The sequence below is a fragment of the Trichosurus vulpecula genome, chromosome 5 (genome assembly GCF_011100635.1).
Source record: "Trichosurus vulpecula isolate mTriVul1 chromosome 5, mTriVul1.pri, whole genome shotgun sequence".
NCBI classification, from domain to species: Eukaryota; Metazoa; Chordata; class Mammalia; order Diprotodontia; family Phalangeridae; genus Trichosurus; species Trichosurus vulpecula.
Genome location: NC_050577.1, coordinates 297664206 through 297691506, shown reverse-complemented (window position 1 = coordinate 297691506; position 27301 = coordinate 297664206). Strand labels below are relative to the sequence as shown.

Sequence of the window (27301 nt, the reverse complement as noted above, 5' to 3'; positions counted from 1 at the left end):
GCTCTCGGCCCCGCCAAGCTCCCGGGCCCAGCCCAGCCCAGCTCCGGCCAGCTCGCCTCTCCCGATTCCTTGCGGGGGGGGGATCCCCTTCAAGCCCGCAGCAGCGGCCTCCCGAAAAACTGCAGGACCACGTTGATTTGCCATTCTAAAAGAATTTTTTTTTCCTCGCAAAATAAAAAAAAACCCAGCCCGGCTTGCAGCGGCGAAGCGAGCCGGGGGCCGCCGCAGCCCAGCGCAGCCCAGCCCCAGCTTGGCTCTTGCTGGAGCCGCCCGGACGTGGAGCAACACGCGGGCACCGAGTCCACCTGTGTCCGCCCGAGGGGGAACCCGGGAAGAGGCACAGCGAGACGAACCTCAGGCACAACCCAGGGAGGCGAGGCCCCGACACCCCCCCTCCACCACCCGGACAGCGGCCCCTCCAACCCCCCAAGGCTGCAACACGGGCTTTTCTGCCTGGCTCCAAGTGCCGCCCCAGCCCAGCCCGAAAGCGCGGGGTGTGTGTGTGGGGGGGGTGAAAAGGAAGGGAACTGGCCGCTGGGGTACACCCAACTTTGGAAAAGTTTCCGGGGGGCTCTGGCCCGCTGATTTCCCCTTTCTCCGACCACAGGTTCTGTGAGATTTTTTTCACGTCCCCCCACCCCAAATACTGCGATTAATCTAAGCCTGGGGGAGAGAGGATTCGCCCTCTCTCGCCTGTGTTGGGGAGTGCCAACAGGAGTGCCCTTTTTTCTGAAGGGTCAGAAGCCCCAGGCCCCGCGGCCTTCCCCAAACAGCCCCCTACTCTCTCCCCACCCACACTCCGGGGGACGGTGGATGCGCGCACCGGCTCGGGATCCGCCCGGGTAGCGCCCCCAGGCCGCCCCGAGCGCCAGCGCCGGCGGCTGCAGGAGAAAGACTCGGCCAGAGCGGCCCCAGGCTCGCCGGGAGCCGGGCGGGGGGCGACGGCGCCCCGGGGGCCATGCGGCTGAGTGGTGCCGGGGGCGGCGGCGGCACCAGTGGGAAGAGCCCGAGCGCCTAAGCCGGTGGGAACCAAGGCGAGCGGAGCCGAGCGCGCACACCCTGGCCTGGAAGCAGGCACGGAGGCGCCCTCCGCCCCTGTATCCAGAGCCCCGCGGGGCCGGCGGCGTCGGGATGAATTGCTGGGCGCTCTTCTTATCTCTCTGCTCCCTGCCTCTGGTCAGCACCGAGGTGAGTGGCAATGACCAAAAACGGCTTATTTATTCTTGCCCCCCATCTCCAGCCCTATTCTCCTTTGGCCCCCTCCCTTCCCTCTTCTGCCGAGGCCGGTGAACTTCCTACTCCAACAGAGCCCATGACAAATGGGGCAAGGATTCGGGGGTACGGAGAGGAAACAAGCAAGGTGGGGGGGGCCTGGGGAGCAGGTAGGCATGTGCCGGTATGCGGAGGGTTAATATCAGCTCTCAGATCAGAAGTTGGGTCAGACATCTGAGTTGCATCTTGCCTTTCCTCCCTTTCCTGCGGCGCCCCGCCCGCCCCATCCCCAGCAACAACAGGTCAGAAAAAAAATAAGTCTTTTTCCTAGATGGGGGGAGGGGGGATCGAAGGCTCTGTCCTTCCTACTACCTCAAACCCTTCCAGCAGGCGGGGAGGCGGCGGGGGGTGGGGGGGGGAGCATTTTGGCTGCAGCTGTTCTCCGTGCAGGCCCCTACCTGCGCCCTTTGGGAGGGGGGTCAGGGGTTTGGGAGGGTCACTGTCCAGTTCGGTAAGACTCGGGAACCCAGGCAGAGGTGGGCTCCAGCAGAATCGAGATGTCGCTGGGCTGTGGGAACGCAGTGGGGCGCAGTCCAAGCCCCGCCCCGCTAAGGTAGGTGGGGAGGGGGTGCGGTTCGAGCAGTGCCACTTGGAGCCGCGAACTCGTCCTCCCGCATGCACTGAGGCATGGCTCCGGGAGGCGGGAGATGGCGAGATCGCGAAGATTTGCCGAGTCCCGGGGAGCCGAGGGGAAGAGGACAGCGGCGGGGGAGGGGGCGCGTCTATCTTAAAGGCACCCAGACATTGCCCCCTCCCCCCAGGCGGAGGCGTGGGTGCGTCGAAGGCCCGGCTCGTACCTGCGCCTCGCCCCCGCCAGCCCGCCAGTCCGCCGGGTCAGGGCCCGGGGTGGGGAGCGCGCGCCGGCTGCTGCCAATGTTTAGCCGCAGGGGAGGCGGGCCACGAAAACGTCGGCAGAGAAAACAAATCAGGTCGAATCACTTTTTTTTTTTCACCGCTTCACGCAGTAGTGAGTTGGCTGGTCTGTCGGGAATCCAGGTGGGAAAGGGGCGGGGCGGGCGCGAGGAGCAGAGGAGGGGAGCGGGAGGGCTCCGAAGGCAGGCGAGGCGTGCGCGCCTGGCTCGCCGGCCTCCATCTCCCGCAGAAGCCCGCGCGGGTGCGGCGCGCTCCTGCGGCACGGAGGAGGGGGCGACGGCTTGGCGGGGCTGGGGAGGGGGCGCGGGCCGCGGGGGCTGGGAGAGGAGGCCGGGCCGCGAGGAAGGGGAGGGGGCGGGGGCCGCGGGGGCGCGGAGGGGATGCCGGGCCGCAGCCAGCCCACCTCGTTTGGACCGCATAGTAGCCGCCGCCGCCGCCGCCGTGGTCTCCTTTTGTTCTCCCAGTTTCTCCCGGAGCCCCACCCTGGGGCAGCACCAGGGCTGTCGGGGGTGGGGGGCGGAGCAGGAGGTCCCCCTATTCCCCACCCCCATCCCCAGGCCCGGCCCGACTCGATCCGAAGCTAGAGGGGGAAGAGGCCAGCTGCCACTACCGCCCGTGCCAGTGCGCCCTGGGCACTAGCGGCCCCCGACCCACTCACTCACCCCACGCATGCCAGGCACGTAAGCTCCTGGGCCTGGCAACGAGAAAAGACAGGCAGGCACGCACGCCGCCGTGCCCCCCAACCCCACACCCCCGTCGCTGTCGTGCCGTGCGCCCCAGATCCGCGTGGCTTTGCAGCCGGCGTGCAGCCCCACCTCCCCCACCCCGCAGCCTCGGGCGGGGGCTGGGGCTGCGGTGACCGCGACAGCCCGAGACCCACCAACAGGTGGGTCCCATCCCGGGCCACCTGGCACTGAGGGCACGTGGGCTCGGGCGCCGGCAACCCTTTGCATCCAGCTTCTCCGTCACCCGATCGCTGTCCGCCCTGCTTTCCAGGGAAGGGGAGGGTCCTTGTGCAGCCTTGCTCCATCACCCTCCTCCCCCCCCTTCCTACTCCGAGCCTGCGGGCCTATGCCCTGTGAACCCCAGAGCCCTGGCCTTGGCAGTCTGGAGACTCCAGGACTTCCATTCCCAGCTCAGTGACCAAGGCAAGGCATGTCTCTGAGGCCTCCTCTTCCTCATTTGGCTAATGGGGATGGGAAGAGGCGTCATGGCAGCCCTGGGCTCCGAATCTGGAGCTCAATTGATGGTTCCTAACTGTGATCGCGGAAGTTGTTATTACTGTATATTGTGGGAAAGAATCCTGTAGAAATATCTGTGGGTCAGGACCCCTCTGACTCAGCTTGGTGATAGTGTAGGGGCTGAGTGGGTCTGGGAGGCCGCAGGGCCTGGGTTCACTTCCCTTCTGTAATGTTAGCTGTGTCACCAGAGGCAAGTCACCTAACACACACACACACACACACACACACACACACACACACACACCCAGCCTCAGTTTCCTTATCTGCAAAATGAGGGGTTTGGACTAAATCGCCTCCAAAGGCGGGCCCAGGTGCTAACATGCTGCTTTTTTTTTCATCAGTCCTCCCTGTCCCATGCTGCCGGTGTAAAAATGGGGCTTGGGAAGGGAGGCCCGATCTGCCTCCCCCAAGGCAGCCAGCCCTCTAGGATTGGCCAGGGTGCTGGAAAGAACACTGCCCTGCTCAGCAGCCCTGAGTCCAAATCCTGGTTCTGCCACTTAGAGTGGTGTGACCTTGGGTGAGTCACTGCCTCCCTGACCTACTGCTTGCCACTTCCCCAAAAGATGGGGGTGTCCCTAATGATCTCAGAGTGCTGATATTCTGTGATTTGTGTGGTTTGTTTTTCTTCCCTAGAAGGACCATGGGCAGAGATGACCTAGCACTGCTAGGAGCCTGCTCGGTTGCCTAGCGTGCCTGTCTTTGCCCCTGGTTCTGCTTTTTATTTTTAAAACGAGCTCATCTCAGTATGAGTTAGGAAGTCCGAAGGGCAGTGCCGTAGTCTGATGGGGCTTTTCACATTTCCTGCTACCTTTCTCTACTGGGTGCTGCTTAGGCCCCCCCTGCCATACTTGCCCTGGGGCAGGCTTAGACCGTCCCTGCCCATACCCCTATGGAATGTCCACTTGGATGGCACTCTAGGGCTTGCTTTACTCATGCCAGCACTATGTCACCTCTCCAGATGATGAAACTGAGGCCCAGGGTCACACCACCGCTAGCCAGTGGCAAGTCATGAACGTGGGCTTTTTGACTCCTGCCTTTACAATGCCCCCATCCCCCAGGTGTTATAAAAGGAGGATCACCTTCCTCTGTAAGATGATTTCAGAGCCATCCTGGGGCCAGTATGGGAGGAAGCAGGTAGGAGAAACAGAGGGGAAGGAAGCTCTCGGGGTGTGGGGGGAGGCATCAGCTGATGCCAGCACTTGGGAGCATGACTGCAGCCCTCATGTGACTTGCTGTTAGCACCCTTTTGGGTCACAGAAGCTCAGAGGATCTCAGAGCCCCTCCCACACCCCCAAAGCAGGCCTCCTACCACATCCTTCAAGCAAAAGCTTGAGGACATCCAGGGAGGAGGATGCCCTTAGCTCTGGAGGCATCCCAGCCCTCAGGGAGAAGTCTTTCCTGACCTGTCTCTCCGAAGCATCCCCCCAGTCACTCCAGGACTGCTCTGGGGCCCAGCAGAACAACGCTAATCCCTTTACCACATGACAATCCATCATATACTTGAAGTCAGCCTTCAAGTGTTCCCTCTCCCCACCCCACCCCCAGTCTTCTATTCGACAATATTCCTAGCTCTTCCAACAGATTCTGATAGAGCATTGTCATTACCGTCCCCTTCTTCAGGGCACTCCAGCTTATCTGGAGATCTCCAAATTGGGTGCCCAGAACTGTCTACAATATTCCAGATACAATCTGCCCAGGGCCAAGGACTGGGGACCCTGGATGGGATACTTCTCTTCATGAAACCTAAAATTGCATCTATTAATTTTTTCTTGGTTTTCTCAGCTGTCAGGCAGTGGCACGGAGGAGGACTGAGGAGGTCCTTGGGGCATCTAGTCCCCAGGTGTTTTGTTGAGTTTTTCTTCACTGTGAGATCTGCCCTGAAGTGGGGAGAAGGGAGCATCACCCCATCCCTGGGTATTTTGTGCTGGCTAGAATTGGTCCCCCAGCACTTTGGAGAGAAGAGAGTGGAGACCTGCCCCCAGCATCCAGAGAGGGAGGAACACAGACAGACACTTTTTAAACAGGAGGTGGAAAGAGAGGAAACAAGTGAAGTTTAAAGGTCTCTTTGGAAAGATTGATATATGGAGCTTCCCAGCAGGAAGAGGGCTGGACTGAGAAGCTGCCCAGCTCAGAGAGTGGAGGCAGCCTGGTTAAGTGATCATGGTTGGGTATAGCCTCACTCCACACTGAAAGAAGAAACATTTGTATCGTCTTTCTTTTTAAAGGTTTTATTGTAGCTTTTAAAAGAAATGGCTAGTCCCACCCCTCCCTTCACCATGGAACCCTCCCTTCTACGGGAATGCAAACAAACTGATCCTCTCACCATGGCTGACAGCATGTACCCTATTCTTTTAGCTGTAGGCCACCACTTCCCACAGCAAAGGGGAGATATGTTTTGTCTTCAATTTTCTTCCTTCTTCCAGGCAGTACCTGGTAGGGGATGGGAGTGGCCTCATAAGGTCTGATGGGCAGCAGATACCCCATCAGGAGATTGGAGCATAAATACCTTGTGAAAGTGGGCAGTGGGCACAGGGACAGTCAGGCAGTGGCAGGAGAGGGGGGAAGGCTGCAGAAACAGGGAGACAAGAGCTGGGAGCCTGGGGAGGGGTGGGCAGGTTAGGAAGGGATCTTGGGTTGTTGCCGCAGAGATGCCTGAGAATACCAGGATGTTAGCGCTGGACGTGACCTCGGAGAATATCCTCTCATTTCATAGGTGAGGAAAAGAAGGCCCAGAGAAGTGAAGGTGTTTACTGCCCCCCCCCCCTTCCCCAGAGTAGGTACGGACTAGGATGAGTTCCTGTTGGGAGTCTCACAATTACACCAAGCTGCTGTCTGAGAAGACTGTACAGAATCTAAGGCTGCCTTCTGGGCAGTGATGCTTTTATCAAGCATTTATCAAGCACCTTCCGTGTGCATACAAACTTATTTTTGTCTCCCCTGGGCCTAGAGCAGTCCCTGGAATACAACAGATGGTTAATAGATGTTTACAAGGCCTTGGACAAGGAGGCAGAGAAACAAGTACAGTCCCTCTCCTCCAGGAGCTTACACACACACACACACACACACACACACACACACACACACACACACACACGCGGGCGCGCGCGCGCGACAGGGAGAATGTGTTGGAGCAAAGGAACCCCAGGCAAAGTGTCCTGAGCAATTTCTGGTGGGAGAAGAGGGATTTCCCCTTACCTTTACAGTAGGCGGTGCCCTTGGTGACTTGACATGACAAGCTTGGATGGTGGAGAGCCACAGACCGCCCCGCCCAGCTCAGGTGGTGGAGGGGTGGAGGTAGAGGCAGCCACAGTGTGTGTGGCTTTGGCTCCGCTACCAGCAGGTGGGTGAGGGATCAGGCCTCTTTGATGGGGCGGCTTCCCTTCTGAGGGAGGTAATTAACCTGCCCTGATCCATGTGGCCTCTCTCCTTCGCCTTCCAGGGAGGAGAGAGCTGTTTAGTTTGGCCCAAGTGGCTGGCCCAGCCTCAGGTACCTGCCTGCCCGCCCCACCCCTGCCCCTACCCTGGCCACTACCCCAAGCCTGGAATCAGGCAGAGCTGGGTGATAACATCAGGGATTGGCACTCTTTGGCCCCAGCCCCGAGTGACACCCCTCTCTCTTTCTGGAGAGGGAGGGTGCTCTTCACCCCAGCTGTGCTAACAGTGTTAGTCAAATCACCAGCTGCTCTCAGGAAACCTGGGCACCTGCCATCTTCCCCCTCCCAAGCCAAACCAGGTAGAGCAGGCTGGTCCCTGATCTCCAAAGCTCTGCCTTGGGGCTTTAGGCGTCATGGTGCAGTGGAAAGAGGGCAGAATTTGAAGTCAGTGGGCCTGGATTCAAATCCCGACTCTGCCAGTGACAATCAGTGACCTTAGGGAAGTCATTCTGTATCTTAGTTTTCTCATCTGTGAGATGAGGTTGGATTAATGGTATCTAAGGTCCTTAAATCTGTAATCCAGTATCGTCTAGAACTTGAGGCTCTAGGGCCCTAGTGGCCCTGGGCAAATCACTTTCCTTTCTCTGGTTTCCTCCTCAGTAAAATCAGGGGGTTGGGCTAGCTGGCCTCTGCAGTGCCGTCCAATCCAAATGTGATTGTTCACTTTCCCCACAGCCCAAAAAGGGAGCTGGCAGCCCCCTCAGCTTGGGATAACGCCATTCTGGTGACTGAGTGCTGCCTCTCATTGGAGACTGTCAGCAAACAGAAAAGGCTCAGGGGGAGCACACAGGCAACATGTGGCCCAGGTGGGATGGTGCCCACCTTGGTAGGGCAATGTACCAACATCTGCTCTCTGCTCCTTGGTTATCCCCATCCTTGTGTGGCCACCGAATCTCAGAGCCCCTTGGAGGGCATGTGGTCCAACCAGTACCTGAACTGGCTTGCCTCTGCGATGCGTAACTGTACACAGTCACTCAGCCTTCACTCAAAGGCCTGGAGGGGGAACAGAACCCCACAAGGCCTCTCCCAGGAGACTCTGTTGTTAGACAGCTCTCAAGATTGAGGAGTTTTTCTTTCTTAGGAACTTAATCCTATTTCCCAGTAATTTCCAACTGGTGTTTCTTGCTCCTCACTCCAGGGCCAAGCAGATTTCCACAGGGCAGTCTTTCAAAGTCTCGAAGAAGACAGCTCTTACATCCTTCCCTTCTTTGGGCTAAAGCTTTTGCACTTCCCTCAACTGATCCTTCTATGGTAGAGTCATATGACTCTCTTCCTCATCCTGGAGGCCAGCACGTCAACATCCTTCCTAAATGGTGGGCCACAGGACTCAACCCAGCCCTCCCCATGTGGTCTGGCCAGGGCAGAGACATCCGGACACTCAATACCCTTGTTTTGGACCCTCCTTCTTCCTCTTGTTGGAACCCAAGATCCAGTGGACTCCTTTGGCTACCATGTCACACTGTTGACCTGTCTCAGGGCCTCCAACTGTGGTCTTCCATCAACTGATATGTTGACAAGGTTTCCTATGGGGAGGACTCTGTTAGACCAGCTAGATTGGTGTAAAATATGGATAATACAGTTGACAAGGTCTTCTTCTTCTTCCTTCTTCCTTCTCTTCTTCTTCTACCTCCTTTTTTTTTTGAGAGTGAGTCTTCCTCTGTTGACCAGGCTTAAAGTACGTTGACCACTGACAGACTGGTACCACTGCTAATCAGCATGGCAGCTTTGACTTTTTTTTCCCACCTGAGCTAGTTTGTACCCCCTTACTCAAGCCCAGTGGCCCCCTACCTCTACCCAATCATATTGGTGTCGGGCTTAGAGAGGACACCTGAATGGTTTAAACCTGACTGCAGCTCAGAACTCCTGAGCTCAAGAGATTCCCCAGTAGTGGGGATCACAGGTGTTGACCACCACTCCAAGAGGTATTTATTTCAGAGACAACATAGGATAAGGTCATATACTCCACAGGCTAAAGTAAGAGCATAGCTGACACACTAACTGGGTGAATTTAGCACCAGAAAGACTTGAATTCAAAAGCTGCTTCAAATACTTACTAGCAAGCAGTGTGGGCACAGCATCATTTTCCTTATCTGTAAATGGAGGTAACAGCACCTTCCTCCAAGAGTTGTTTTGAGGATCGAGTGAGATGGTGTATTTAAAGTGCTTTGTAAATGTTAAAGTGCTCCAAAAGTGAGAGCTAAGAGGAATAGCTGAGTTTGGAGGTAGGAGTGATAATCCTTGGGGGATTCAGGGGTCCTTCAGTGAAGGAAGAAACCTATGATGTCAGAGCCTAGAACATGGAATATCCTTGGAACAGAGAATGTCAGAACTGGGAGAGAGCTTAGAACAGAGAATGGCAGAGCTGAGAGGGAGCTTAGAGCACAGGATATTAATATCATAGAATGTCCAAGTTGGAAAGGACTTCAAACACCCATGTAATCCAAATCTTTTGTCAGTCAGCAAGCATTTATTGGGGGCCTCTGGTGTGCCCAGCACTGTGCCAAGCACTGGGGATACAAAGAAAGGCCAAAGACAGCTGCTGGCTCCCAGGAGCTCCCAGTCTAAGGGAGCAGATACAGTATTATAGATATATGTGCAGGAGATAGAAGGTGGTCTCAGAGGAGGAGGATGGCCCACCCCCAGGTGGATCTGGAAAGTTTGTACCTTGCCTAAAATCCTCTAATCATGCAGTTGAGTGGGGAGGCCAGCACAGAGGCCCCTTGTCCTGCACAGGCTGCCTCCCGGTTAGGGGCAGCACCTGGACCTCCCAAAGGACTCCACTGCTTCCCTCTTGTCCTGCTCCTCTCATGCCCCAATGCCCCACTGTGATGCCTCCAGGGAGCAAAGTGTAACTTGACATCCCCAGCAGCCCCTGGTCTTCTCTACTGCCCTTCCCCTTCAGACACTGGTTCAGAACTCAGCTGGGAAGCCAAGGCCTGGCTGAACCTTGGGGGCCCGAGTTCTTGCCTCCCCAGACCCTACATAGCTCTACCCAGGCTCCCTTCCCTCCCTCCACCTCAGCCTGTGTTTCTAGAACCAAGTCCTGGGAAAACAGCTCCTCCCCCCTGTGCCCCACCCTCTCTCCAGCCTTAACTAAACATCAGGAACCAAAGTTTGAGTCAGTCAACATTTACTCTGTGTCTGCTCTGTTTGGAGGCCTGTACTGAGCCGCTAGGGGTTGGAAGACAGAACGAGAAGGCCCAGGGCCTGGTCACAGCCGGGTGCCGGAGACCCTGGTTGCGTGACCTTAGGCAAGTCCCTTCCCGGGGCGAAGTCTCCCCATTGACAGAATGAGATAAGAGGTGTATTGTGTACTCTCGTGTTCAGAAGGCACTTATTAATGCACTACTCTGTGCCATATGGGGCTGGGGGCTGGCGACCCAAAGAGCCCCTGCCCTCATGGTGCTCACACTCCAGGGAGGTGTACCGGATCCCCAGTCTCCTTACTGGCTATGTGACTGCAGGAGGGGCATGTCACCCCTCTGACCCTCAGTCTCCTTTTCCAGAATTCCCAATTGACCCTGCTCCCTCACAGGGTTGTTGGGAGGATCTAGTCAGATGGCGGATGCAAAGCTCTCTGTGAAAGGCCAGGCAAGTGTCAGTGGTTACCATGGGGGAGGCATCGTGGTGTGGCGCTTAGGCCAGCCAGCAGAGCTGGGTTTGAATCCTGATGCTGGTGCGTCCTATCCATGTAACCTTGTGTGAGGTGCTCCAATTTCTTGGGCCCTCACTTTCAGTTTCCTCATCTGTAGAGCAAGGGGGGGTTGGTCCCCTACAGAGCTTCATCGAGGGTGAGAATGCCTTCCAGCTAAAACCAGGATGACCCTAGTGAGGGGTCCGAGTGAGCCCTGGAGGGACGCCCACGCTCGGGGAGTGTATGTGACAACCTTTCATATGACCCAGCGAGACGGAGTCAGGCAGCCTCAATTGAAAAGAACCTTCATAAAAGTGGAAACATTTGCAGAGAAGGCTCCCCTCCCCAGGCCCTCGCAATTAGCCTCTAGGAGACTGAGCTGTGAGGGAAACCTATGGGTGCCAGGCCCACGAGATCGTCCTTTTCCCAGCAGCCTCATGAGGCAGGCAGCTGACAGAGGTGTTTCCCATATTGAGAGCTACACACCTGTTCCTCCCTCTAGCCTCCTTTCCTTGTCCTTTGGAAGCTGGGCTTGTTCCCTGAGCCCTGTTTTTGCCCTCCCTGCCGCTCCCCATGTGGGATGTTGGAGGATGCCCCCAACCTGCTGTGGGCTGTGAAACCCGAATCCCATGTGATATGGCCAAGGATGGCCAGTGATGTCACATGGCCCTTCGGAGGCTTGCGATGTGATATTGTAGGATGGATGGCTTCCCTGGAGGAAACTGGGCCATGGCTGGGGAGTGGTTCACCCCCTTGCTCAGTTTCATGTGCTTTTGGGGAGAGGCCAGAGCAGTACTCTGAAAATAGTCTTGGCTGGACACTGGGAGAAGGGCAGACTTCAGGCCTCAGGGGTACCTGGGAAAAGAGCTCCCTATCATGCAAGAAGCCTGTCTGCCTGCATTTTCAATGATAAGCATTTATTAAACACATACTACGTGCAAAGTGCCGTGCTCAGTGATGGGGAGACAGCAGTAAAAAACATGGGAGGCTTTGAGCTTCAGTGGCAAATGAAGGGATTTGGGATAGGAGGACCTGGGTTCAAATCCCTCTCTGCCACTCACTACCCCTATGACCTTGGACAAGTCGCTTCTCCCTGGGGCTTAGTCTTCTTATCTGAAAATGAGATGATTGAGCTAAATGGTCCTTTCCAATTCTAAACGCATAATCCTAGGAACAGCATAGGCCCTGTCCTCCAGGAGCTAACAGTCTAGCGATGGGGATGAGCCATGTACACAGGACAGTTTCCTCATCTGTAAAATGATCTAGATGGCCTCAGGTCCCTTCCAGGCTCAAGATCTGATCTCACGATTGGAGTGACCTCTGGGCCTCCGTTTTCTAACCCGAAAGATGAGGGCTTGGGGTAGCTTCCTCGACGGTGCCATCCGAAGGACGACACAACGTAGAGTGCGGCAGGGCCAAAGGAGAGGTCTGGGGGAAGGTCTCTAGGCAAACATGAGGACGGAGAAGATTGACATTGGGAGAAGCTTCATGAAGGAGGCAGGCCCTAAGCTGGGCCTTGAAGGGCAGACACGGCTGGCAGGCCAGCTTGCCTCAGTGGACAGGGCTTGGTGGGAGGTGGGGGCAGACCTTCCATGCCAGGCTGAGAGCTCCCATAGTTTGTCCTGGGGACAACAGGGATGATCATAGCTCTAGAACAGTCAGGGACCTTAGATGTTATCTGGGCCAACCCCCTCATTTTACAAACGAGGAAACTGAAGTCAAAGAAATGACTTAGCCAAGGTCACATCGCTAGCGAATGGCAGAGCCTGTTCTTGAACGAATCATGGCTTCCTCCCGTTACCTGCCCAGAGTGGGCCCCGCTCAGCTACTCCCCTGGGTGTGTCTGTCCCCGGCCGGCTCTTCCCAGTCCCCCATTCCCCAGGTGTCCGCGTTGGGCCAACTGGTCAGTTTTGTCCCACTCCGGGGGGGGCAGTTGGACTCCCCCCCTTCCAAGCTCACATCTTCCTGTTTGTGTCTTTGCCTGGCAGGGGGACCCCATTCCTGAGGAGATCTATGAGCTGCTCAGCCACCCCTCGCTCCGATCCATCAGTGACCTCCAGCACCTGCTGCGCATAGACTCCGTAGGTAAATCCAGTCTGCCTGAGCATCTGGCCCCTTCCTCTCTCCCCTCCCCTCGCCAGGGACTGGGCATCCTAGCCCAGGGTAGCAGCAGGGCCACTGGACCAGCAGCCAAAGGAGCCGCGTGACCTTGAATTAGTCACTTCTCCCCTGAGTCTCGATTTCCTTATCTGTAAAATGAGGAAGACTATCTGCTCTCCAATGTATCTTCTGGCTCTAAACCTATGATCCCCATAGTTCAAATGCCCTCGCACAATGGGGTTCGTGGCAGCCTGGCCCCAGCTTCCCCAGGGGCCCAGCTTGATGTAAGTGCTGGTCAGAGGGCCAATAGCAGGGGAGAAGAAGAGGAGCTGGTCTTGGAGGTGGGGGTGGGCAAAGGATGTGCCCAGAGCAATAGGATGGTTTGGGGGGCGGGGGAAGCTACTGTACTTACTACCCCATGTGACCCTGGGCAAGTCACTTCACCTTGGAGGACTTCAGTTGTTTCTTTTTTTAAAAACAATGAGGACGTTAGACAAGGAGACGTCTCTGAGCTCTAACTCTGATCCAGGTGCGTTTGGCAGCGGGTGAGGGAGGGGATGGCGTCTCTAGGTAGTATAGCCTCCCTGTCTCGGCTGGCCGCTAGCCCAGTCTCCGAGGTCTCTTGGGGACACCTGGCTAAGCCTGAGGGCAACCCCGCCCCAGCCGGAGCCCAGATCTCGGGCACGTGCTCCCGGGCACACACGTGCCAGGGCCAGCGGGCTGGGTCAGGAATGTATTTATAAACTCGGTCTTCAGGGCAAATTCCATTCTATTCTAACCTCTACCCCCTTCTCCACAGCTTCTCTCCCCCCCACCGCCGCCCCACCAGCCCCCACCCCTCCCCCAGCCCGCCTTCTCTCTAGGGTTTTGTCTGTTGTAGCTTTGTGATCTTTGCCGAGACACTATCTATGGGGGAACAGAATTTCCTCCCTTTGTTCCTTCTACCAGTCGGTCCACTGGCGTCCTCTCAAAGGCATCCTCGCTCCCTTTCAAACTGGCCCGCTCTTGGTTGCTGGGGGGGGTGGAGAGAGAGCGGGAGGGGGCACCAGCTGTGCTCACCTATTGTTTGCCCGATTGAGAGGAGACAGGGGCTCCCCACCCAGCGGCGGTCTCCTCCAGCCCCTCTGCCCCATGCCCTTACAGCCTGGCCACACAATGGGGCAGCTTCCAAATTTAGAAGGCCTTCTGCTAGCAAGGCGTCCTCCACTCCCAGCCTCCTCCCAGCCTTCCCACAGTCCCCCCACCGGCAATACACCCACCGACAATGCAGCTGAGAGCAGCCTGGCAGAACAGGGTGGAGGCCAGCGGGTGGCCAGAGGGGCAGCAGCAGGATCTCAATAGCAAATGTGTCTAAAAGCAATTGTGGAGCTATTTTGTTTCCAATCAGCCTAACCTCCCCTCAGTCTATCTCTCTCCTTCTCCCACTCCCCACATCCGCCAGTGAAATTCTAAGGGAGGGAGGGGGAAAATGAAAGGAGACAGTTGGGTGGGGATAGACAGACAGACACCGTCATGGGACTAATTGGGAGGACGGAAATGCATCCAGCAGGACATTTTCTGAACCGGATTCCCCGAGGAGAGCAGGCTGGCAGCCGTAATCTCGGCCTCGAAGGACCCTGGTTAGCTAGAGCTGATCAGGGCCGCACATGGCCAGAGGAGGGGCCAGAGGGAGAGCCGGGAAGCTGTAGGAGTGGGTCAGGAAGCCCAGGGATCAGAGGGACTTTTTACTGCGGCCCAGAGAAGGGGGTGACTTGCTTGGTGCCCCCAGATAGCAAGTCCTAAGGCTGGCATTTGAACTCAGATAATCTACAGGAGAATGTGGCTCAGTAGGAGGAGTTGGATAACCTGGGTTTGAGTCCTTTCTCTGACACAATTTACCCACATCTCATTGGGCTGGTTCGTGTCTGAGGTTCCTTCCTTAGACCCCCCTCTTGACATTGATCACCTGTAAAATGGGTGTAATGAGAGCATTTCCCTCCCAGAGTTATTGTGAGAACCAAATGAAATCAGAATCATAAAGCACTTACTATGTGCCTGGCACATAGTAAGCATCATTTACAATGTTAGCTATGGTTATTATTATTAACTAACCAGCAAAAATTTATTGAGCGCTGAGCCAGATGCTGGGGCCACAAAGACCCCCAAATGAAACATTCCCTGCCCTCAGTGGGCTTCTGTTCCAGGGCAGTGGTGGGGAGAAGCCGCATGTACTTAGAGCTCTGACCTTGAACTCAGAGGATTTGTCTCTGATGCTTCATCTCTGTGTGACATTCGGTGACCTGTGTAACCCCCCGTGTCCTTGTCTTTCAAGAGAAGAGGGTTGGATTAGGTGGTCTCAGGCGGATCCTATGAGGGAGACCCTGAAAGCTTTGTGACCCAGGAGAGGCTTCTTGTAGGTGGCACTTGAGTCTTAAGGGGGAGTAGAAATTCAGAGAATTCTTTGGGATTCTAAGAAGGAGAGGTTCCCCCTACTTCGACCACCCAAAGGCTTGGAGGTTGGCATTGGAATTCTGCATGTGAAAGACAGTGACCTAAAACCCCACTTCACCTCCCACCTCTAGCCACCATCCAAGGCAGCAGATAGGCTTTGGCTGGAGCCCAACCCAGGGCAGGGTTAGTGACCTAGCAGATTCCACCCTCTCCTCCCAGGCTTAGGAAGGCGGAAGGCTTGGAGCCCAGAGATCTAGGTTCTGTGTAGGTGGGCAAGGCGCTTCTCTCTGAGCCTCAGGCTCTCCATCTGTAAAATGGAGGCAGTGGTCATTGAAGCAGTCATTGCCTAGGGCCTGTCCTGTGGACCCCAAGGCACTGTAGCAGAAGCAGCCTGTTAGTCCTTTGTACTTTCTAGCCCTCCCAGCAGAACAGAATGATCCACAGGGTTGACCTACTCAACCCACATGCTCTTCCTTTATGTTAGAACCTTTCCTCTATCCGGGGGACAAAAGCGCTGACCCCCAATACTGATGCTCAGCCAGCCAGCTCCCAGTCCAGGCCTCCCTGGGAAGGCCCTCTCCCTCCCCACACAGACAGTGCCCAGGACTAAGGAGGGGCCAAAAGCAAGAACACTACCCTGCCCTCTCCCCCACACCCAACTTCAGCTCCCCCCTGGGGATTCTGGGAATTTCTCCATTCAGGACTTCCTGTGGGAAAGCAGGGGTGGATGGGGGCACTGGAAACAAGTGAATGCTCAGGGTCCTTGCACCCGCCTGGCCTGGGGGACTGGAGGTTTCACTTACAGTAGCAGAGGGGAAGGGCTATTTTTAACTCCATTTCTATGGGTTCTGGCCAAAAATGTGACTCTCTGACAGAGGGTGGGGTTGGCAGCCCCAGGGGAAGAAGGCTTGACTCTACCAGCCCTGGAACTGCTGCCTCCAGCCCCTGTCAGTCTTCCTTGCAAGACTCCCTCTCTCTCTGCCCACAGTCCCATTTAGGGATGGGGAGTTATTTTGGGTAGAAGAGGATCCAAGGATCCTAGTTCCAGAGACCATCTAGTCCAAGACTTACTTGATGGATGAAGAAGCTGAGTCTCAGAGAGTGTCACGTGGGTAGCAAGCCCACACCCTCCAGTACGAGTCCATGCATTCTCTGCTCCCCCACAATGCACCAGCTGTACCTGATGGTGCCACCTGTGGTGAAACCAGTGACTACGGAGGGAGAATGGAGGTCCAGGGAGAGTGAGATCTCCATCCCTAAACCCACAGCCCTGATCCTGAAGCTGGTCCTTCTTTTGCAGAGGAGGATGTGGCAGCACTGGACCGGAATATAACCCAGGCACGTTTCTCAAGTGAGCCGGTCATCCTGTCTCGTGAAAGGAGGAGTGTGGGTAAGAAGGGAAGGGTGGCCACAGGCCTGGGGAGGTACCCTGGGAGAGACTGGATGAGCTGGGGCAAATCAATGATGGTTCCCCCGCTCCCTGCCTGCCCTGCTGGGTGGGAAGCTTGGTAGAGACAGAATGACTCTCTCCTTCTGGGGAGTCCAAGGACCTGCATTCGAACCCAGCCCCTGCTGCTTGCTAGTCACAGGACCTTGGCAAGGCCCGTTTCTGGGCTTCAGTTTTCTCGCCTGTACAGTGAAAAGCCTGGACCGAATGACCCCTGAGTCCTTCCAGCTCTAGATCTGTGTGGTTGTGATCTTATGGGGGCAGGGGGTGTTTGGGAACTGTACCATGGGGTGGTGAGAACCCCAGCTTAGACTCCATGGGAGTCCCAGCTCTGCCTGGACTGAGCTGTGTTTCCCTAACAAGTCACTTGCCTTATCTGGGCTGTACCACCCTGGGGTTGGGCCCCCCAGGTCCTCCTCCGCTCGGAGATGCTAGGCGCCCAGAGGCCCAGGAGGATTCTGTCTAACAGCCACTCCCTCCTCTTCCCTAGCGGCTGTGACTGTGGCCGAGCCAGCCACGATTGCAGAGTGCAAGACTCGGACTGAGGTGTTTGAGATCTCCCGACGCCTCATCGACCGCACCAACGCCAACTTCCTGGTGTGGCCGCCGTGCGTGGAGGTGCAGAGATGTTCTGGCTGCTGTAACAACCGCAATGTCCAGTGCCGCCCCACCCAGGTGCAACTGAGGCACGTACAGGTGCGTGTCTCCAGCTGCACCCTGCCTGCTGGGCTAGGGCTGGGTTCCATGCAGGGGGTGCTCTTCCTTCTCTAGGTGGAAAGGGCCCTGAAGAGAGAACCTTGGAGCCCCTGAGAGCTGTGTGACCTTGGGCAGATCCAAAACCTCTCTTGGCTTCAGCGTTGCCATCTTTAAAATGGGAGATTTAGACTAAATGATCCTAAAAGTCTTCTCTATCTCCACATCCTATGGGGGTGCTATAGGGGCATCTGGGTGGCCCCGCAGATAAGCATTCTGGATCTGGAGTCAAGAAAACCTGAGTTCAAGTCTGGCTTCAGACACTTATCAGCTGTGTGATTCTGGGCGAGTCACTTAACTTCCGCTTGACTCAGTTTCCCCATTTATAAAATGGGCCCCCCTCCCAGGGTTGTTGTGAGCATCATTGTGAACACTAAGCCCGGTACCTAGTAAGTGCCTTATAAACTTTGGCTATCATTACTGTTCTAAGGAGGGAAGGGACAAGGGAAATCCTCATTCCCTCGCTGAGATCAAAGGCACACTGAGCATGTTGTACACTCTAACCTGCTACATAGTATTAATGATCCATGCATCCATTCAGTAAGGATTTATTAAGGGCCTTTTCTATGCTTTGCTGTTTCCTGCAGCAGTTGGTACCTGAGCTGAGCTTTGAAGGAGGCTGGGATTCTAGCCTCTTCCTTCTCTTCCTCTTCTTCCTCCATGTTTGCTGGCTCCAACCAGCTCTAGACTCTCCTGGGCTGTTTCTCTTTCCTTGTTAAAGTTCAGTGGGTGTTCATGACTGTTTGAGTGGCTCCATGCCCCCTGACCCCTTTCCCCAATGTCCCTCTGTCATACTCACCCTCACCCAACTGGAGGTCCTTACCAACTGGAGTGTTCTCTGGGACAACCGTTCCCTTCTCCCTGATGGATTTCCCCTCCAGCCATCTGGAAACAGGCACTTGCCAGCTGCCCAAACCCCTGACAAGCGGGCTCCCCCACACTTCCTCGCAGACAGCCACCTGCCCTGTCCCTCACCCCCACAGCCAACCCCTGTGAGCTTGGCTGGCACTTGAGGGATCACAGGAGTGAGGATGCTCACCATCTGCGTTTCAGAAATGGAAATGCCATCTCCTCTTCCTTAGGGGGTATTTGTACTGGGGCTGCCGGGCAGTCTTGCTTGGTAGAAAAAGTGTAGAGAAGGGTCGAGGTTGGATTCTCTGATGAAGGAGGAAGGGGCAATGTTGGGAGATATTAAGTCTTCTCTGCTGTGTTGTTGTGTCCACCAACCTCCCACAGGTCAGGAAGATAGAGATTGTGCGGAAGAAGCCGACCTTTAAGAAGGCAACAGTGACCTTGGAGGATCACTTGGCCTGCAAGTGTGAAACAACAGCAGCCCCCCGGTCCTTGACCCGAAGCCCCGGGAGCACCCAGGGAAACAGAGGTATGGGGCCCTGGGGAGCTCAGGAGGGTGGCCGAGGTTGGGGTGGCAGTGGGTGCCCAAATTCAGCATCAGCATCATGACCAGATTCATCTCCAACATCTCCACCATTGCTACAGCACTCTGAGGTTTGCTAAACTTTCATTTGATCCTCACAACAGTCCTGGAAGGTAAACTGAGGTAGATAATGGTACAGTGACTTATCCGGGGCCACACAGTTAGTAAATGTCCAAGGCTGAATTTGAACTCGGGTCTTCCTGACTCCAGGGTCAGAGCGCTATCTATTACACCACTCAGCTGCCTTCACACCCCTGGACCACGGGCAAAGTGTCTCCCTTTGTCTGGCCCTGCCCTCAGCCGTCCCTCAGACCCCGAGATGGACCGCAATTGGTAGAATTGGAATTCAATTCAGTTCCAGAACTCGGCATTTATTAAGCCCCTGATCTGTGGAGAGAGAAGTGATAGGTGTGGGAAGCACAGAGAACTGGGACTTTAGAGTCAAAGGACCTCAAGTGAGTCACGTTATCTTTGGGCCTCAGTTTCCTCACGTGTAAAATGAGAGGTCCCTCCCAGATTTAGCGTTCGATGATCCCATCAATCTGCTTCCAACACAAATTAGCTGTGTGATGTTGGGCCCATCTGCTGGCCCCTCTGAGAACTGGCCTCCTCAGCTGTACAGAAGGGACTATACCACTCCCTATTGGTGGGCAGGGGGTGCAATGGATAGAGCGCTGGGCCTGGAGTCAGGAAGACTCCTCTCTGTGAGTTCAAGTCTGGCCTCAGACACGTCCTAGCTGTGTGACCCTGGACAAGTCACTTCAACCTTTTTGCCTCAGTTTCCTCATCTGTAAAAATAAACTGGAGAAGGAAATGGCAAATCACTGCAGGATCTTCGCAAAAACAACAAACAAACCCAGATGGAGTCTTGAAGAGTCAGACACAACTGAAAAACGACTTACTAATGAATGACGAATGATGCCTGTTAGGGCTTTGTATGACCTTAAAAGTATCACGTAAGTGTGAACCCCTCAGGAGGGGGAGAGAGGAAATGAGACGGAGTCGGAGGATGCGGTATCAAACCCCAGCTCTTCCCCTCATCCCTTTGTGGAGCCTTGAGTCCATTCCAGAGCTCCTCTGGAGAGAACTCATCTCTAGAATAAGGAGGTTGGCTACAGTGGCCCCGAGGCCCAGTCCAGCTCTTGATCTCAGATCTTAGGAAATGTAGGGCTAGTGGACCTTTGAATTTTGTGTATTTTGTGTTTGCTTTTCCGTGTATGTGTTGTTTCCCCAGAGAATGGAAGCTCCTTCAGGGCAGGGGCTGTTTCTTTTTCATATGTGCTGCCCTACCCCCTAGCACGGTCCTGGGCACACTGTAGGTGATTAATGAATACTTGTTGAGTTGAAGAAAGGAGTTGAACAGGCCATGTCTCCTACCCTCTCTTCACCAGGGACCCACTGTGAGGCCTTAGTCTGCAAAGACACCACACTCTCTGTGTGTATGTGTGATATTCTTGAGGTTTCTTAAAATAAATTTGATAACTTTTATTTTTACATCACCTACATTTCCTACTGTATTTCTCTTCTCCCTCCTCAGATACCATCCTTAGTTTAAAAAAAAAAAGAATAAAAAAGAGAAAAAAAAAAACAAAAACCATGCACCACCATTGGTTTGGCCATTTCCCAGTCAGTGGGCATCTCCTTTGTTTCCAATTCTTTGCTACCACAAAAGGGAGTGTTATAAATATTTTGGTGCATATAGAGCCTTTCTATTTGTCACTGGCCTCTGGGATATTTATCTAGTAGGTGGGATATCTTTGGATCAGACAGTATGGATATTTTAGACACTTCAAGTAATTTCAAATCGCTTTCTGGAATGGTTAGAATAAGCCTTAACTCCACCAACAAGGATAGAGTACAGTTCCTGACTCTCCACAGTCCCTCCAACATTCCTCATTCCCTACTTTAATCGTCTTTGCCAGTGTGCTGGGTTCAAGGTGGAATCTAACAGTTGTTTTGGTTTGCATGTGTCTTACTATTAGTGATTTGAAGTATCCTGTCATATAGCTGTTAATAGTTAGCACTTCTTTTGAGAACTGTTTGTTCACATCCTTTGACCATTTATCTGTTGGGGAATGGCTTTTGTACTTGTATGTTTCCATTAATTGCCTATGTATCTCGTGTATCAGACCCTTGTCAGATATAACTTTCTGCAAAGATTTCTTTCCAGTCGACAACTTCCCTTCAGAGTCTAGTTGCATTAATTTTATTCATAGACAAGCTTTTCAAGACCACATAATCAAAAGTATCTGTTTTATCTTTTGTAACCACCTTTATCCCATGTTTCTTTTTTTTTTAATTACTTCCAACCTGTGAAAGGTACCTGATCTCCATTTAAAATTCAGGTCATGTTCCCCTTTTGAGTTTGTTGTGGTGCAGGGTGTAAGATGTTACTCTAACCCTAATTTCTGTCAGACTGCTGTCCAGTTTTCCCAGAAATTCTTGTCACATAGGAAATACTTTCTTATGCGATTTATGTTTGGGGGTTTGAGTTCAATTGTTTCTGATTCTTGCCCACAATCTATACTGTGTAGAGGTATGGTATAGTTACTTCTTCACTCCTTTTGACCTGAGTAAAATGACAGGCTTTTTCTTTGTCCTTCTGAACAGGTGGGGCCACCCCAAACAAGGTGACAGTGCGGAGGGTTCGGATCCGACGGCCACCCAAGGGGAAGCACCGAAAGTTCAAACATACCCATGACAAGACGGCCCTGAAGGAGAGCCTTGGAGCATAGAGGCACCCGCCAGGGAGAGCATGATGGGCAGGTAATGGGAAAGGAGGTGGAACAGGGGAACTTGAGTCAGAACCCCCTGTCCCTAGGTATTCCTGGGCATCTGCCCCTACTGATCCTTCCTTAGGATCATTCTCAGCCAGGGAAATGGACCAAAGCAGATGGCATAGTGGAAGGGGTGATGGATTTGGAGTCAGTTGCTGAGGGTTCAAATCCCAGCTCTACCACTGACTCCCTGTGTGACCTTGGACCCTTCATTTCCCCCCTGTGGAGCTTCAGTTTTCTATAATGTGAGAAGGACAGATTGATCACTACTAGTGGTCAAACGGTTGGAAAACTGGAAAGTACTTTCCATATAGTGGAAGGACCCCTGGCTCTGGGGTCAGAGGACCTGGCATGTCAGGGGCTTCCTCCCCAGAGTCCTTCGGGATCCCTGGAGTAGGCTGGGTTGGGGAGCCACATTCTGTGTTCTCTGCCTCGATTCTCTGACCGCCATGTTCTTCTCTGTTGACTTCCAGGTTTATTTAATGTATTTCTCGTATTGCCCCCATGGGGTTCTTGGAGTGAGAATATTGTTCTTCTTGTCTGTCCGTCTCGATGGCCGATGCGGATAGCAAATGGTGCTTCCCCTGCCCCCCCGGCCTTGCAGTGGATCTCCTGTCCCTCCCGCCTGAGCGGCCCTCTTGCCCTCTGTGCCCAGCTGTTCCTGGGGCTCCCAAAGACCCTGAACCTCCACCAACACCCTTCCTGCTGGCAGTGGGGAGGAAAGGAAGAAATGGAGGACACCTTGTCTAGAGGGGCCTTTTCTTCCATCCCCTGCTTCCTCCTGGAGGCCCCGCCTGGGTGATAGATGGGACACCCACAGTAGGGGCCTGCGGGGCTCGGATGGCTCCACGCACTGGCCCACCAAGCCAAATTTTGCCCCGAGGACGCATAGGATTGGCCTGGCCACATGGCACTCCAGAGGCTGAGTGTCATCCCGTGGCCCTAGACTGGGGGGCTTCAGGCAAGAACCTTCTTCCTGTGTGCCCCACCCCAGACAGCACCCAAGGAGCACAGAGTTGGATGAGGCTGTTACTCTCCCCGCATCCTGCCCATCCCCTGCTCGGTTATTTCACTTTTTATGCACATTATTTTGAAACTGTGGTTTCTTCTGAAGCGGGTTTTGCCATGGGAGAGCAGCCTGTGGTCAGTCGTGCTGACGGGAGGCTCACTCCTGCTCTTCAGAGCACTGTCTTAGGTGGGCTAGAGACTGTTCTGTTGAGGGAAGCCGCACCCAATCTGGTTATTTCCTTACTCTATCTCTGCTGCCTCATTCGCTGTCCCTCTCCTTTCTTCCCTCCTTCCTTCTCTTTGCCTTCATTATCCTACATCGTGGTCAGCGCCCATGCTTCCCCAACCCCAGCCTGTCAGTTCCTGGATGGAGCAGAAGAGGGGTGTTAGACACTTCCAGCCTTGGCTCAGGCAAGCCCAGGGGCAGGAGTGGGAGGGAGGGAGTGAAGGCCCCCAAGGAAGGGGAGCAGGTATGGTGTGGCGGGAAGACCACGTAGTCTGGGGTCTGCTTCTAGCCTCTGCCATTAACACTCCCCACCCCTAACCTCATCCCAACCTTGTGACCTTACCCAAGTTTTTTCCGCTCTATGTCTCAGTTTCCCTATCTGTAAAATGAGGGGGTTGGACTAAATGGTCTCTAAAGTTCTGTCCAACTCTAAAAAAAAAATCCGTCCCTGGGTGTCTTGGGCCTCTTTTTGGGTCTCCTTTGGGGACAGCCTAAAGAAGAGCACCTTGGGAGAGAGGGAGGCCCCAAAGTGACCTCATTTGCAGTTCCCAGAGGCTGCTGAGTCTTGGAGGACACCCACCCTCCAGCCAGTTCCCAGGGTCTCTTGGGGGAAGGACTCAGTGGGATGATCTGGCAAGAGGGGTGCAGGAGGCTTCCCTTCCCATTCTTCCCATCTTCTTCAGCTCTTCCCCCTACTCAGAAACCTGCTTCCTTCGGTTTGTAAAGTTGGTGATTATATTTTTTTTGGCTTTTCTTTTATTTTTTAAATGTAAAATTAATTTATATTCTGTATTTAAAGTTGTAAAAAAAAAAACCATATGAAACAAAAGCAAATGAATCCACCAGTTCTGTCTCCGGCTGTCACCTTTGTGTCCTCCATCCCTTCCTCCATCAGGACGCCGACAATGGACTCCAAGGAGCCTTTGGCTCTGGGTCTCTGTGTCCCCAACCCCAGCCCTAAAGGAGCATGCCACTCTCTTTACCTTTCCATTCTAGTCCCCAAAGTAGAGTCCTGGATTTGAACTCAGGAGAGCCCTGGGTTGGATTCTAGACTGCTGCTTAGCAGCTATGAAACCTTGGTAAATCACTTTGCCTATCTGGGCCTCAGTTTACTGTTATGTAAAATGATGGTATTGGACCAGCTTATCTCTAAAGCTCTTCCCAGCTCTAAATGTTATACATACAAGGAGGTGTGGTGTGAGAGATGAGGCATTGGACCTGGAGTCTGGAAGATCTGAGTTCAAACCCAACCTTAGACACTCGATAGCAGTGTGACCCTAGATAAATGTCTCGACTACTCTGAACCTCAGTTACTTTATGTATCAAATGGGGATAATAGTCCTCCCTACCGGAGTGGTTGTGAGACTCAGCTGGGCTCCCCCAAATCCATATCTCTCTGCTGCTGGGAAGATCTTGCTGCTTCCCATGGCATGGAGAGGCAAAGAGGGAGAGGAAGTGTCATTCTGGGGCGGAGCTTTCCAACTCCAAGGTGTGAGCTGGCCCCGGAGGCCCAGCATGCTTAGCACCTCAGGATATTAACATTATTTAAGGTCTATTGCGTTTCTATTTATTTTTGATAATTTCTCAATTACATTTTAATCTAGTTCAACTCACTCCAGAGTGTTGGCCAAATGTTTGGCAATGTAGGAACCCCATCTCGCTGCAAACAGTCCAGAAGTCATCCAACTCCTGCTTGAATACTTCCAGGGTTGCAGAGCTCATCACCTAAAAGGGCAGCCCATTCTTCTGTCGGGCAGCTCTGATTGTTAGGACGTGAAACTGAAATCATGCACCCTGTGGCCAACAAACTTTGCTGTCTTTGTGCTGGATGCTGTGCTAAGCATTGGCGATGCGAAGAAAGGCAAAAACCTTCCTACCCTCGAGAAACTTCCATTCTAAAGGGGGAGACAGCGTGCAAGTTACTAGGAATATATATGATAGATACTAGATACATCAGAGATAATCCCAAGGGCAAGGCACGAGTATGGGGGGGGGGGGCGAGAACCTTTATCCCGAAGCTAACCCTAAGTCTGGGAAAGGCTTCTTGGAGGAGGTGGGATTTTCAATGAGGCTTGAGGGAAGCCGGGAGTCAGAGCCAAGGAGCGAGAGATGGGGACAGCCATTGCAAAGACACGGAGTCCAGAAATGGAGTGCCCTGATCAATGAATGGCACCTGAGGTTTCTTGAGCTCCTCAAGGTTTCTATTCACCGGAGACTTCGATTTAGAGCCTAGATCTAGAGCTACACGTTGGGAGCTTTAGAAGCGCCTCCAAGAATAGGGGATCTGGGATCTGGAGACCCGCCTTTGGATCTCAGCCCCGATGCTTCTGCCTTAGATATCCTCCGTCTCCCCAGTGCCATTTGGGATCTGGAGACCCGCCTTTGGATCTCAGCCCCGATGCTTCTGCCTTAGATATCCTCCGTCTCCCCAGTGCCATTTGGGATCTGGAGACCTGCCTTTGGATCTCAGCCCCGATGCTTCTGCCTTAGATATCCTCCGTCTCCCCAGTGCCATTTGGGATCTGGAGACCCGCCTTTGGATCTCAGCCCCGATGCTTCTGCCTTAGATCTCCTCTGTCTCCCCAGTGCCATAGACCCGCCTTTGGATCTCAGCCCCGATGCTTCTGCCTTAGATATCCTCCGTCTCCCCAGTGCCATTTGGGATCTGGAGACCCGCCTTTGGATCTTAGCCCCGATGCTTCTGCCTTAGATATCCTCCGTCTCCCCAGTGCCTAGCAAGGGGCTTATCCGTAGAAGCCTTTAATATTGAATTGAGTTACCCTGGAGCAGCTCACAAGGCGGCTAGGTGGTGAAGGGGACCGAGTGCTAGACCTGGAGTCAGGAAGACTCATCTTCCTGAATTCAAATCCGGCTTCAGACATTTACTAGCTGTGTGACCCTGGGCGAGTCACTTCCCCCTGTTTGCCTCAGCTTCCTCATCTGTAAAATAAGCCGGAGAAGGAAATGGAAAACCACTCTAGTATCTTTGTCAAGAGAGCCTCAAAGGGGGTCACGAAGAGTCAGGCAGAACTGAACAACGCCATTCTCACCCCTCTCGGAGCCTCATCCCTAAAATAACTAGAAAATGAAATATTTCTAATGTCCCTTCAGCTCTGATTTCTATGGAGAGAGACAGGGACGTCCTTACTTTGGGAAAACAGAATCATTTCCTTCACCTCCACCAAGCAGGGCCAGAGGCTGGCTTAGTTTCCTCCTCTAACATGAGGGGACCGTACGGTCTCTGAGGATCCTTGGTGTTCTAAATCCGTGAGCCCTAGAACCTGTGGGGCACCGGGCAGGTCTGCTCAGGTCTCGGTTTCCTCAACTCTGTAATATGCGTAAAGAGTCATAGTTCAGACTCTGGCTGACAGGGACCTGGTTGGCCGGATTTCCAGGGATATATTTAGAGAGATAAGATCTGGGATCTGGCCCACCCCATCTCTAGGGAAACCTCCATTTCCACCTTTTTGGAGAGTAGGAATAGGGCCTGGGCTACACTGAGGTTTGGGGCCTAGATTCTAGTTCAGGAATCCAGAGGGGTCTGTCCAGAGCAGAGGACCATGGGAAGGTCTCCACCTCTCTGAACGTTAAGCTTCTATTCATCCAGGCTGAGGTCGCCTTCAAGCCAAAGTCTGTTGATTTACCTCACCTCTGCCCCGGTAGCCATTCCCACCCTCATTCACTCTGAGGATCCAGGTGTCATGAAGAGGTCCCCTCTCTCCCAGGTAGACCAGGATGGGGGGGTGAGTGGGTGGGAAGAGCAAGGATTCCAAGGACTTCTGGGTAACAAGAAAAATGGAGAGGATTTGGATGGTCCGTGGGAGAGGTCTCGAAATGTTGCTATTATTTGGTTTTGTGTCACCTTTACTTTCAAATATATCACCAGCGCCCCCTCCAAAGGAGCCATTCTTTGTAACAAAGAATACAAAGAGAAAGGTGGGTGAAAACTAACCAACGCATAAACGGCATTCCACCCCAGGCGTCCCCCACCTCCCTAACTTTCTCTCCTCTTGGAGCACCCCCAGGGCAATTTCAATTTAATTCAACAAAGACTTAAGTGCCTCTGAAGTGGGAGAAAGCCTGCTAAGGGCTGGAAACAAGCCAAGAATGAGTCTTGAGTGCGAAAGCTCCTTGGGTTAGGACAGGGCAGAAGATGATCCCCGCAGAAGGTCTTAGCTCTTGAGCTCAAAGAGGGAAGAATAAATTGAGGCGGGGGAAGAGAGCAAAGGAGGAATCCAGACACAATACTACTGGAAACGTCAGAGGAGGGAGAGGACAGTTTCCATGGATGGGAGGATGAGACTGTGGAGTCCAAGCCCCTCCTCAAGCAGAGGGAAGGGAGGCTCACAGAGACGGGGAAGGCTTTGTGCACAAAGTGTCATCTAGCTGGTTCTTGAAGGAAGGAATAGACTTCCAGAGAGGTGAGAGATTAAGCCAAGGACAAAACAAAGCATCCCTGCCCTCAAAGGAATCGAATCATACTCTACTGGAAGATACAAAGTGTGGGAGAGAAGTCAGTCAACAAACATTAAGCACCTACTATGTGCTGAGAGGACAGAAAGCTGGTCGCAAAGACCTAGGTTCAAATCCAACCTCTGACGTGTGTTGGCTGTGGCCCTATATGGGCAACTCACTCTCCCATTCAGTGCTTTAGGTAAGGAAGATGGTAAA

The 27301-nt window shown here is 53.9% G+C and overlaps 1 protein-coding gene across 1 annotated transcript; it reads left to right on the top strand.

Moving 5' to 3' along the window:
• PDGFB (platelet derived growth factor subunit B) lies at positions 1–23393 on the top strand. The gene is made up of 7 exons (XM_036758702.1): positions 1–1188; positions 12443–12539; positions 16285–16374; positions 16922–17127; positions 18421–18565; positions 21230–21385; positions 21870–23393. The coding sequence occupies exons 1-6, from the start codon at positions 1132–1134 to the stop codon at positions 21352–21354; spliced, it is 720 nt and encodes a 239-aa protein (XP_036614597.1). The 5' UTR covers positions 1–1131; the 3' UTR covers positions 21355–21385; positions 21870–23393.
• Positions 23394–27301: the final 3908 nt, after the last annotated feature.